Source organism: Lissotriton helveticus, chromosome 7, assembly GCF_964261635.1.
Source record: "Lissotriton helveticus chromosome 7, aLisHel1.1, whole genome shotgun sequence".
Lineage (NCBI taxonomy): Eukaryota > Metazoa > Chordata > Amphibia > Caudata > Salamandridae > Lissotriton > Lissotriton helveticus.
Window position 1 is genome coordinate 1,170,795,662 of NC_136068.1, and position 13,627 is coordinate 1,170,809,288.

At 45.7% G+C, this 13,627-nt stretch overlaps 1 protein-coding gene across 3 annotated transcripts in view; it reads right to left on the reverse strand.

Moving 5' to 3' along the window:
* The window catches only part of CEP112 (centrosomal protein 112), a 2,313,552-nt gene that overhangs the window by 2,230,630 nt on the left and 69,295 nt on the right, over positions 1-13,627 (reverse strand). For all 3 annotated transcript variants that reach the window (XM_078654309.1, XM_078654310.1, XM_078654308.1), the window contains exons 2-3: positions 7,479-7,602; positions 4,767-4,957 (exon numbers count right to left, since the gene is read on the reverse strand). In XM_078654309.1, coding sequence (XP_078510435.1) covers positions 4,767-4,957; positions 7,479-7,581 — 294 coding nt within the window. In that variant the 5' untranslated portion in view covers positions 7,582-7,602. The remainder of the gene's footprint in view (positions 1-4,766; positions 4,958-7,478; positions 7,603-13,627) is intronic.

The following is a 13,627-nucleotide window of genomic DNA, read 5'->3' on the forward strand; positions in this document are numbered from 1 at the left end:
CCTAGTCAAGATTTCTGGGTAAAATCCATTGTTCTTATGCTCACTACGCCACCCCAGTTTGGACCTCGCTAAATGCAAATCAGTCTTGGGAACATGTCAGGGAGGACCCGGCTTGGCAGTTTGGGTTGGACTGTTCCCTCATGGGAACAGTCCAACCCAAACTGCCAAGCCGGGTCCTCCCTGGACCAGAAACAAGCATCTTATAATCAGTTTCGGGGTAACACCCCTCATCAGCCAGGCTAGCTTGAATCCATTGGCACAGCGAGCAAGGGACCCACGTCTGGGCATACCCATCCCACTTAGGGCAATGAGTGCTGCAGCAACAAATGATGGACGGAGTGCTGATTTAATCAAACAAGTTATGTTATGTTATGTAATATGATCTTCTATAGCGCACGGCTGCCCCAGCAAAGGGGCGTCCCGGCGCTTTCACAGGAGGTAAAAGAGACGGCCACAGCAGATGGAGAAGCGGTAAACATATAACGTAGCAGTTTAACAGAAAAGATGGGTTTTAATGGCCTTTCTAAATGACAGAAAGTCATTTAGTCCACGAATCTGGAGAGGAGGGGCATTCCAGAGCTTTGATGCAAGATACCGGAAGGAGCGTCCTCCCATCGGCACTAGCTTGATACGTGGAACCATTGCCAAATTCTGGCCTTCCGAACGGAGTGTTCGTCGGGGCGTGTACACTGTCGAGAGGGGACATAACATGGGTGGTGAGGCAGTTTTCAAAATTTTGAATGTGAGGCACAAAGATTTGAATTGGATCCTCTTCTCTACCGGGAGCCAGTGGAGTTTGGTGAGAGTGCTGGCAACCGAGTGGCGGCGGGGGAGATCTGTCAAGGCTCTGGCCGCTGCATTCTGTACTCGTTGCAGCCTTATTCTCTCTGCCTGATTGAGCCCGAGAAGTAGAGAGCTCGCATAGTCCAGCCGCGAAAGAATGGCGAACTGTACCACGAGCTGACGCGTATGGGCATCAAAGAACTTTAGGATCGCTTGAGGTAAACCCCCAGTCAAGAGATCTGGGTTAAAACCATTGTTCTTTTGCTCACTACGCCACCTCAGCTTGGACCCAGCCATATGCAAATCAGTCTTGACCCTGTTCCTCATGGGTACAGACCAGCCCGAATGGGGGTCAAGACTGATTTGCATATGGCTGGGTCTAAACTGGGGTGGTATGGTGAGCAAAAGAACAATGTATTTAACCCAGTTCTCTTGACTGGGGGTGAATGTATGATTTATTCAGCAATCCGTCCATCATTTGTTTTCATTGCACTTTTCGCCCTAAGTGGGATGGGTATGCCCAAACGTGAGTCCCTTGCTCATTGTGCCACTGGATTCAAGCTAGCTTGGCTGATGAGGGGTAGTACTCCGAAACAAGTCCCAGGATGCTTGTTTCTGATCCAGGGAGGACCTTGCATTGGCAGATCGGACTGTTCCCATGAGGGTTGAGACTGATTTGCATATAGCTGGGTCTAAACTGGGGGTAGCATGGTGAGCAAATGAAAAAAGGATTTAATCCAGATCTTTTGACTGTGGGTGAATGTATGATTTATTCAGCATTCCGTCCATCATTTGTTTAAATTGCACTTTTCACCTTAAGTGGGATGGGTATGCCCAGACGTGGGTCCCTTGCTCACTGTGCAACTGGATTCACGCCAGCCTAGCTGATGAGGGGTGATACCTAGAAACCGTTCCCAGGATGCTCGTTTCCAGTCAAGGGAGGACCTGGCTTGGCAGTTTGGGCTTGACTGTTCCCATGAGGAACCGGATCAAGACTGGTTTTCATATAGCTGGGTCTAAACTGGGGTGGCATGGTGAACACCAACAACCTTTGGCAACTGCAACCAACGTGGAAAGCGAAGAAGGTGCAATGTCGGGACAAGCAAGTTCCAGGGGATTCACCACAAGCAGGGCCGAGCAGTCAGGGGAGCCCACAGAATTCAAAGATGACCCTCAAGAGGACCCCCAAGCCGGAGGCAAGGGATTTGCGAGAGGACCTCAAGCAGCTCACCAAAGATGCAGGCATAAAATGCAAGTGATGCAGTGAGGACGAAGATCTTGGTCACTGGAGGTGCTGGAGGTTGGGGCTACTTGGAGCCCAAAGATCTTGGTGGAAGAAGACAACAAGCCTTTGCCACTGCAAGTCAATGAGGTGCACAGGGGTTCGCTTCCTGCAGCTCCGAAGAGGGATACGGGCCTCCAACTTGGTAAGAGGACTGGGCAGGCCTCGAGGGATGAGAAGAACCACCACTTGTGTTGCAGAGCCTTTCGGAGTCTGTGGGAGCTCCAGATCAGCAGGCCAGTCAGCTTTGTTGCGGTGCCTGCAGGGAAGTGACTTATTCACTTCAAGGGAGATTCCTTCAGGTGTCTTGGATGCCCACAGGCCTTGGAAGGTCCTAGGATGGTGCACAGGCACGAACGTTGCAGCAGACGAGCAGGGCAAGGAGATCAGGAGCAGCAGGAGTCTTCCCAGTTGCAGCCTTGATGCCCAGAGCGAAGTCCGTAGTGCCCAGATGGTTGAAGAAGTGGTATCTTCAAATTAATCTTGTCCCACGACAAATCTAGGGATCCACCTTCAGGTAAGTCCTTAAGTACCCTAAGGAAAGGGTTGGGACGATTCAGGGTTCCCTCCCAGGGGAGGAGTCGGACAGTGGGGAGGATATTCCTATGTCCTTTGTCCAGTTTCGCTCCAGAGCGGGAGCCAACGGCTCCCTGAGCTGGTTTGATCTGGACTATGCAAGGAGGGCACCAAATGTGTCCTTCAAGCAGACTGAGTGGCGATAGCAATCGCTCCCACCCGGCCCCAATACACTAAACCCTGTCTGGGAGGTGGTCACACCTCCCTATGACAGGATACCATTTGTTCTGCCTTCCCCTGCTTGAGGTTGGCTCACCAGCAGAACGGCAGAATCGTGTCTTTGGTTGGCAGCAGCATGTTGTGCTGTCCGGGTCTAGAAGACTGGTACCAGGAGCACTGAGGGCTTCTCAGGGGTGCTACAGTGCGTGGAATCATACCTCCCACTCCGTTTACGGTTTGGGAAGTTTGATACCAAACATGACTGGATTTGTTACAGCCAGTTTAGAGATGGTCATTGTCTAATGACGTGGTGCCCTTCTATATGTTATATGGCTGTCTCACTTACAAGCCGGAGAAAGGACTCTGTAGGTTGTAGGGGTGTCCTGCTCATGCTGGGGCACCCTCACACTTAAAAATGAGGAGCCTGCCTTCAGGATTGAAATACCTGCTCTAGGGGTGACTTATACGTTTAAGTGTAGTGACCTTAGATATAGGAAAATCTATATATTTCGTAAGTGGTGCTAGCACCAGCTTACACAGGCTGCAAGGACAGGCCTGTAGTTACAAACTGAATGGTCTCCCCTGGTTGGCATAATACATGCTTCATCCTATGGTGGACCCCTGGTGTACCTTTGCCCAGGGTACCTTAGTACCATATACTAGGGAATGATAAAAATGCACCAATACGGGATGTATCGAAGTACTTACCATACCAATGTAAGGGAGAAAGCACAGAGACTGGGGTCTTGATTAGCAGGATCCCAGGCAGACTAGTCAGAAACCGCATTATATCAAACAAAGAGTGGGGATAACGATAAAAGCAGATCCTACTTTCCGACACCGACCTTTCTTAGCTCCCACAAACCCCACAAAGAGTTGGTCATCCACCCAAAATGCTCTTTTTGGGTCCAGACAGTGGAGACGCTCCTCTTTTTTAGAGGGTTGCGGAGAAGCAAATACAGTGGGCAGAGCAATAGATTGATCCAGATGGAATGGGATCACCACTTTTGGAAGGAAAGAAGCACAGGCGTGAAGCACCACTTTATCTGCAAAAGTCATCATGTACGGGGGCTTACGTGATAGTGCCTGTAACTCACTGACACTCTTGGCAGACGTTATCGCCACCAGAAAGGCTGTCTTGATGGTAAGCAGCCGGAGGGGACAGTTGTGCAAAGGCTCAAAGGGAGCACACAAGATAAGTGAGGACCAAATTAAGGTCCCACTGTGCATGACGAAGGGTGTGGGTGGAAAAAAGTGACCCAGCCCTTTCAAGAACCTATTTACAATTTGAGACTTAAAGAAAGAGGGTTGGTCTGGCAGCCGCAAAAAAGCAAATAGAGCAGAAAGATAACTCTTTAGAGTACCCTGAGTGCAATGGTTAGAATAAAAAGAAGCACAGTAGAAAGAGAAGCAGAAAGAGGGTCAATAGACCTTTCTGTACCAATATGATACAAACTTTTGCCAACTTCAAGCGTATACGGTCTTATTGGAGGGCCACCAGGCCGCCAAAATAACATTGTATAGTTAACAGGTTAAGAAGAAGAACCCTCACCTGCTGCAGCGCCAGAAGAGCCTCCCGAAGTGGCAGCCCGATCTGAGGATCAATGCTCATTTTCAGAAGCTCTGGATATTAGACTCTCCTTGCCCAGTCCGGAGCCACAAGAATGACTTGGGCCCAGTAATTTGTGATCTTTTTCAGAACTCTGAGTAAAAGTGGCATTGGAGGTAAGGCGTACAACAGGCCTGAGCTCCACTCGTGACTAAAAGTGTTGCAGAGCGTTTGACACCTTGGAAATTCCAACGCGCAAGACTTAACTTGTTTAAAAAACAATGAAGAACCCTTAATAGAAGAGCAATTGCATGATAGCTGGCTACCCTAAAGGCTAGAGTGCATATCAGCAATAAATGTTTTGCAACAGTTTTAAACAATATTGACCATTTTAAAACAAATAAAGCCAAAACTCACCATGTATGAAGGAAGTGTTTTAAGCACTCCTTCTTCTGGCCTATGAGTGAACGGACCTTCCAACAATCCACGTTTCAGCATGTGCAATAGTAACTTTGCATACATATTTCGTTTTTTTCTGCCCGTGAACCCTGAGCCTGCTCCAGAAGGTTCACAAAGCTTTTTAATCCAAATTGCACATCTCTGTCTTTCTATAACAAAATGTAATGAAAAAAGATTAATGCAATATTTACTACTTTGTGAATGATCAGATGAAACAAAGTCATCATTGTCAGACCCCGCCCCACAATTTAAAAAGGATGTACTAGAGTTTAATTCCAAGATTTGAAGCAAGTGTGATAATTATAGATTTACTAGTGTGACATCAAATAAACAGAAATATTCACATCTTATATAAATGAGAAAGAGGTACCACAACCACCAAAAGTACATATATATATATAAATATATACAAAGCCCTGCTTTGCAAAGAGTACAATAATAATTGTGAATAAAGGCTTAGTGTTTCAAATCTGACTGGTCTTCGCTACGTGACTTTTTTGGATTGAAAAGAGTTTTCCTACAAGAACATTGATTGGAGTAGAGTGCAGATTGCACAAAGGATAAAAGTTACCCATATGTGATGTGCTCTGTTCTTTTGATAAGGCAATGAAACATGTTGGCAACTACATAAAAGGATCTGCAACATGCAGTCATTTTAAAATTTTGAGTAAGCTCACAAATTGGAATAAAATTGAGCCTGGGTGGATGTGAGTCTTAAAATTTTTAATTGTTGAAATACTTTCACTTCACGAGGTATTTTCTTGGGCATACATAAGATCACCATTTACACCTTCTTTATTTCTTTCTACTGGACACAATTTTCTTTTCGAGGAGAAAGTCGCAGATGAGAAGACGTAGGCACACTGGTGAGAACCTACCAGAAGCCCCAATGGGGACGCGCAAGTGAGGTAATTTCTCCCATTCACTCCCATTTTTTTGCACATAACTTTTGCTTGTTTTCATACACCTTCTCAGTAGGGGGGTATATGTAGATGAAAATGACTGATAAACCTATTTTATTTTAATAGAAAGATTTGGGCATGTACGACTAGATAAGACTGGTAAAGGTTAAAAACCAGCAGTTGGGCTGAGGTAGTGGCCCCCCGGCTCTGGTCCTAGAAAGTAACTCACTGGAAGCCCCCTTTTCAGTCAGGTCTCTGTTGTTTATTCCACACAAACCTTACCTGCTGTTCATGGTGGGCCAAGATCACTTTCAGTTTGTTGTACTCTCCCTTAGCCTTACCAGTACCCCGTGGGTGTTCACCAAGGTGATGACAGTGGCTGCAGCACAGATGCAGAGGTCAGGGGTTCTAGTCTTTCCCTACCTCGACTATTGGTTTTTGAAGGCATGCTCGACACAGGTAGTCCTCAACCACTTACAGACTGCGGTGAACCTGCTTCACACGGTGGGGTTCACTATCAACATGGCAAAGTCACACCTCCCTTTTTAAAAGATGTGCATGTAGGCATTTTGCATGCTTACATGAGCCAGGACTGCCCCTTGGTCTTATGCCGACTATGTAACCCTAAGCATATATAAGGCCTCTGTTTTCTGTACTCTTCAGACTGCCTCATTCAGTTGCTAAGGCTTCTGTGTGACGTAGTCTCCCTCATCTGAGGTGAATAAATGTATTCTTTTTATATTTCAGCTTCTGTGCCAATTTCTTCTTTGTTGGTTTAAAAGGACCAGGTATCAGTGAGACCCCATGAGAAGGTTTCTATGTTCTTCACCAGTTCCCAAGATATATGCTCGCCCCCTCCCACTCTCCACCTCCCTAAAAAAGGTTTGACTATGTTTTTACAAATAGGTGAAGCAGCCACAGTTACATCCCATTACAAGGCAGAGGAAGACAGCCTTCTCACTCCCCTTTTTGAAAGATGTGCTTCTGTACACCAATCAAGAGACTAGTTTTGTGCAGCTCGGATAATTTCTAAAAAAAAGCATTTCAAAGCCTTTCTCTTGGTTTGAGCAACAATGAGCCCCTGGGTTTCAGGGAACATAAGCCAACATCCATAGCTGTTGGGTGATCACACTACTATGCTTTCTGTTACACAGCTGGGCATTCAACCTAGTTATACCCAGCAGGATCCTTACAGAGCTAATGAACTCTGCTCAGACCCGGCTGGTAGGATGTACCACAACTTGAGCTGGTTTCCACCTTCCGAACACTATCGAAACGTATCCAGCCCTTTGATTAAAAGGGTAAGAGACTAGTGAGGGGAGGGGCCAAGATGTGTGCTAGTTAGTATTCAACTAAGAACTCTTGCAGCTGCTTCTAGAAGGAATCGGATGGTTTCCCAATTCACAACTAAATGTGATACATTTCTTTTTTCTCAGGTGGAGTCTCCATATAGCTAACCTTTATCAGGCTACATCAAACTGTGGAGGTAGCAGCCAAACATCTGAAGCACATAGTAATTTGATAATACCCAAAATGGTGAAATGAGCAGATTAATACACTCGAGTATTTTAACCTTTAATTCATTTTTCCAGTGATAATCCATAGGCGTGAAGAGCGTCACTGGCCTTCGTCCCCAGCTGCTACCCCCATCAGCATAAAATATGACAGTGTTTTAAGAAACTTTTTTTTTAATGCGCATACTGTGTAAAGGCTAAGACTGTACAAACAATGTATGAGAGGTTTTTTGAGTCGAAAACAATTATTTTACCTGATTTATGTTGCAGTTTCAAAACAAATGGCTTCATGTCTACCAGATAGTGATCAAATTCTGCATCCAACTTTTCCCAGGTCTCTTCCTCTTGACTGTTCATATTGGCCTTTTAAATAAGCACCTGTAAAATAATTAAAACATGGATTCTAAAGTAAAACAATATCTTGATTGAGCATTTTTCTACAGTTGAAACCATCAGTTTTCAGGCACTGTCGAATTATGGGAAGAGTAAAGGAACAAAAAAGCATGAACATCGGAAAGATTGGTATCAAATGTATTGAGAAGAAGGAATGCACAGCGAGTTTGATGTAAGAAACAACAGAGTCGCAAACCACTAAGTAGGGTGTGTTTGATCTATGAGTCGCTAATGGCATATTTCTTAAAATTGGTGTATCACTAATTACCAAATAGTGAATCAATGTTTTCAATATGCAAAATATTCACAAATAGGAAATTTGTTAAAACACACCATTTTGCATATGCAAAATACCATCAATTGGAAGCAAGTGGTAACCAGGTGCAAGACCCGCCGTGACCACCCACTGGGGCACCTTAGGGTCGAAACGACGACGGTTGCCTTAGGTCCAGCATCACCAGGATTCCATCAAGAAAAATAGGGATCCTCGGCTATAAATCAGTAGCTGGCCGCTAACATGTGTATATATTTGTATATATGTAATTGAACCGACTGCATATATCTTGCACTTTTTGAGCACTACATACAAATGTCACTAAATTGCACTATAACACAAATTCAGACAGTCTTCTCATGTATTGTATAAAATCATTGAATGACTTAATTCAGATAAAGAAAAACAATACAACTACTTGACCGTATGACGGATTTGTTAAAGCATTGTTTTCTGTTAGTTGTGTATTCCAGAGAGCCTTCACCCTAGAGTGCATTAATAGCAAAGTCACAGCAATTTTGTCTTACCCAACAGAACCACCTTTTTATTTAACCATATATGGCACCTGGTTTGATCCTGTCAGGAGAAAGGTGATGTATATAATGGTCTAGGCACAGAAGGGTAGAGGGCATTGGATCATCGATTCGAGACATCCCCACCACCTCCTGTGCCTACTGCGTGGAATGCATAACAGAAGAAATAAAAAGACTGAAGAATCACTTTAAGGATGACTCGTGCATAGAATTGGAGAGGCATAGGTTCTTCATCCACAGTCAGCAAAAGCATGAGTCGATCAACAGAATTTAAAAACAAGCATTGGAAATGCAATAGGTCTCGGATTTATTTGAGTTAGAGCTAATGGCATTGTAAATGGCAATGTCTTTTAGCCATGTTATGGAGTGTATGCATGTGGTGTGTAGTGGAAATATGTGAGTTGGATTGGAATTGTTAGTTGTGGAATTGTGTGGTGTGAAATTGTGTGGTGTGGAGTGTATTTGTGTAGTGAAATGATGTGGCATGGTAGAATGTTGAAATGAAATGAAATGAAAATTATATTTATGTAGCGCATAAACTACCCTGAGGCCTCGCAGCGCTGGTGGCTAGAATCAGAGAAGCAACAGAGCAAGTGCTAGCAGATGGTTCCAAACAGATGAGTTTTTAAAAGCCTTCTAAATGCCAACAGATTACTATTCTTTCTGAGGGTGAGGGGAAGGGAATTCCAGATTTTTGCAGCATTGAAAGAGAACAAGCGGCCAACCCACGGGCCTTGTTTATCTTATTGGAGGTGGCCAAGTGTAATGAGCTGGAACGCAAGGCTCTGTGGGGAAGATAGGGAGTAACTAGAGGGTGCATTATAACTGGGCCAGTCCTCCATATAGCTTTCTGGGTCAAACACATAGCTTTAAACTGTATCCTGGCTGCAATAGGGAGCTAATGCAGTTTCTTCAGAGCAGGTTTGGCGGACCGCCGGCGTGGTATTTGGTAAAGCAATCGGGCTGCACAATTATGGGTAACCTGAAGCTTGTGAATTGCAGCCCGGGGGCTCCCAGATAGAGAGCATTACCATAGTCCAGGCGAGAGAGTATCAAGGCCTGAACCATGATTCTCCTCGCCTGAAACGGAAGTAAAGGGAGAATCTTCCGTAGCATTCTCATCAGACCATAACAGGTGGATGAAGTTCTGGTGACCTGAAAAGTAAAGTCAAGGGAACTGTCCAACCAAATTCCCAGGCTCTTTATCTGTGTCTTGGGGGAGGGGAGGGGTCCCAGACAAGTTGGCTATAAGGGGGCGAGAATGTTGGGCGATGGATTGCCTAGCAACATGATTTCTGTTTTTTCCCCATTTAGTCTGAGGCAGGAGAGCTCCATCCATCTGGCTACTGCCTCTAGACAGGGACCCAGAGTGCTAGACGACTCCTCAGCTTGGTTTAGTGAAACCACAAGCTGGGTGTCGTCTGCATAGGTGACACTTCTAATGACAAATGGATGGACTAACTCCACCAAAGGCCTCATATAAACATTGAAAAGTGTGGGGCTCAGGGCAGAGCCCTGAGGAACCCCACAGCTGAGTGGCTGCTTGGTGGAAACAGCCTCTCCCTCAAAGACCTGAAAGAAGCGCTCGTCAAGGAAGGAGACAAGCCATGTCAGCGCTGCGCCCGACACTCCCATGCCACTAAGTCGGTGTACTAAAATGGCATGATTAACCGTGTCGAACGCAGCACTGAGATCTAACAGAATAATGGCTGCCTTCCCTCCCCGGTCTAGCAAACTCCTTGTTTCCTCTGTCACTGCCAACAGGGCTGTCTCAGTCCCATGTTGGGGACCGAAACCCGTCTGAGAAGCACACAGCAGGTTATTAGACTCTAAATACTCAACTAAGATGTTATTGATGTGCTTCTCAGCCAATTTGCTCATCCAAGGTAAAAGGGAGATAGGGCGATAGGTGGATAAATTGCATTGATCCAAATTGGGTTTCTTTAAAAGGGCCCTGACCATTGCACATTTCCATGATGTAGGGACTACGCCCGAGGCAATCGAGGTGTTGAGGACATCAAGGATAGCTGGACGAATCGAGTCAATGACTGAAATGAGATACTGTGGAGGTGCTGGGTCCATAGGGGAGCCTGAAGTGACTTTGGGGATTATTTTGTCCAAAGAAACGGTATCTAAGGGGGTAAATTGTTCCAGCGTGCCGGTGGCCGGGAAACTAGGACTAGCTATTGCAGCTGCCACTAGCTCAGAATTATCGAGGGCAAACGAGGCATAAATAGTTTGAATCTTCTGGTAGAAGAAGGTTGCTAAGTTATTGCAGTGTGCAAGTGCTCCTTCTTATGGTACTGCTTCTTGGGGGGGGGGTGATCAGCAATTTAGCTATCTGAAAGTTTTCCTTTGGTGAGTTGGCGGCTGTATTAATTTTTGTTTCGTAGAAGAGAGCTTGTGCGGCCTTGATTTCGGTTTTGTATAGCCTAATTCTGCCTTCTTGCACTGGGAACGATCTTGTCTCCAGTTCCTCTCTAGCCTGCGACAAGATTGTTTTAAGTCCCTCAGTTTGGGTGTGAACCATGGGGCTACTTTTTGCCTCTTTATGCAATGCATGGGTTCCTTAGGAAGGACTAAATCAAGGGAATTTTGGATCCAGTTGTTAAAATTACCACTGGCCGTGTTGGGATTAGAAACCTTTAGGGGTTTAAGGTCAGAAAGAACAGATTCCCATTGAGTGGAGGAGAGTTTGGGCCACTTTCTACCCCACTGTTTTTTTAGGTTCTTGGACCGAAAAAGATCTCCCAGTTACCCAGGTCAAAGGTAGTAGGTAATGGTCTGTCCAGGGAAGGGGCAAGGGCGTTTCAGTGGTCAGGGTTTCGATGTTACTAAACACATGATCTAGGAGATGACCTTTATTGTGTTGGAGAAAACCCTTTTTGTACCAAGTCAATCGCTTGGAGGCTCAACCAAAGATTATTGGCTGAGAGATCAAGAGAGTTATCTAAGTGTAGATTTAGGTCGCCCAGCACAGTGAAGTTGCCGAAGTAAGCGCTAAATTAGCAGCTAGGTCAACAAGGTTCGAAATAAACTGACCTAAAGCTCCTGGCGGTCGGTAGATTAAAAGACCTGAAAGGGTGTTTATCGGGGAGAATTCTAGCGAAAAGGACATACTTTCACTGTCTAAGAGTGTGGTAGAGATAATACGACACTTATATAGATCTTTATAAATAATGGCTAGACCGCATCCTCTACCGGTAGTACGGTCGGCTCACTTTATTGTGTAGCCTTGGGGGACTGCCCACACAATAGCCGGGTCAGCTTCCAGTTGGAGCCAAGTCATGTTGTGTGTAGTAAATATGTGGTATTGAGTTTACTGAAATTGTGTGGAGTGGGATTGTGTGTTATTGAGTGTAATTATGTGTAATGGTATTTTGTGGAGCATGGTGGAGTTTAATTATGTGGTAGGCTGTAGAATGTATATGCATTTTTACCCCAATATTTCTTTGCGGCAATATGAGTAATTTTGGATGACACCTTTATCCTGTGCATGCAGCCTTCGTGCACAATAAAGATTGAAATCAACCTACCTGTTTATTGCCTCTTCCATAAGAGGGATCTCTTTAGTTTTGGATATATATATATACTGTTCGTCACATCGACTGCTGTGAAATTTAAAACATATACATATATATATATATATATATATATATATATATATATATATATCCAAAAATTACAGGAACACCATTTCGAGAAGACTCCAGGAAGTGTGTAACCACGCTTTATTTTCACTCGGCACCTTGCAGGCAGCCCCTTAACTCAGGAAACACATCAAAGTCTTTGAATGCGCAGGGACGCGTTTCGGGATAAGAATCCCTTCATCAGCAGCAGCATTCGTTGCAGAAAAGGCAGCGCCGTGAAAACACACTCTTTTACCCGCCCGCTGTGGGCGTGGCCGATATCTCTGGCATCATGGTAACTGTAGTGCTTCAAATAATCCCAAGTGGGTGCGCTCACCATCTTCTGCCTCAATGTTAAAATAAAGCCCAAGTGGGTTGGTGTGAGCCCAAGCATGGGACTGCCCATGCTTTGTAGATGTCGAGTTCGTGAAACCCTAGCACTTCCTGCAAAGCGCTAGCGATCTTCCTCCCAAGGTTACGACACTGTGTAGTGTCGGCACGGGATCCGTGTAACGGTGGGTCTTGACTCGCGACCTGGAGAGCCGCTACAAATCAATCCAAAAATTACAGGAACACCAATTCGAGAAGACTCCAGGAAGTGTGTAACCACGCTTTATTTTCACTCGGCACCTTGCAGGTAGCCCCTTAACTCAGGAAACACATCAAAGTCTTTGAATGCGCGGGGACGCGTTTCGGGATAAGAATCCCTTCATCAGCAGCAGCATTCGTTGCAGAAAAGGCAGCGCCGTGAAAACACACTCTTTTACCCGCCCGCTGTGGGCGTGGCCGATATCTCTGGCATCATGGTAACTGTAGTGCTTCAAATAATCCCAAGTGGGTGCGCTCACCATCTTCTGCCTCAATGTTAAAATAAAGCCCAAGTGGGTTGGTGTGAGCCCAAGCATGGGACTGCCCATGCTTTGTAGATGTCGAGTTCGTGAAACCCTAGCACTTCCTGCAAAGCGCTAGCGATCTTCCTCCCAAGGTTACGACACTGTGTAGTGTCGGCACGGGATCCGTGTAACGGTGGGTCTTGACTCGCGACCTGGAGAGCCGCTACAAATCCAAAAATTACAGGCACACCAATTCGAGAAGACTCCAGGAAGTGTGTAACCACGCTTTATTTTCACTCGGCACCTTGCAGGCAGCCCCTTAACTCAGGAAACACATCAAAGTCTTTGAATGCGCGGGGACGCGTTTCGGGATAAGAATCCCTTCATCAGCAGCAGCATTCGTTGCAGAAAAGGCAGCGCCGTGAAAACACACTCTTTTACCCGCCCGCTGTGGGCGTGGCCGATATCTCTGGCATCATGGTAACTGTAGTGCTTCAAATAATCCCAAGTGGGTGCGCTCACCATCTTCTGCCTCAATGTTAAAATAAAGCCCAAGTGGGTTGGTGTGAGCCCAAGCATGGGACTGCCCATGCTTTGTAGATGTCGAGTTCGTGAAACCCTAGCACTTCCTGCAAAGCGCTAGCGATCTTCCTCCCAAGGTTACGACACTGTGTAGTGTCGGCACGGGATCCGTGTAACGGTGGGTCTTGACTCGCGACCTGGAGAGCCGCTACAAATCAA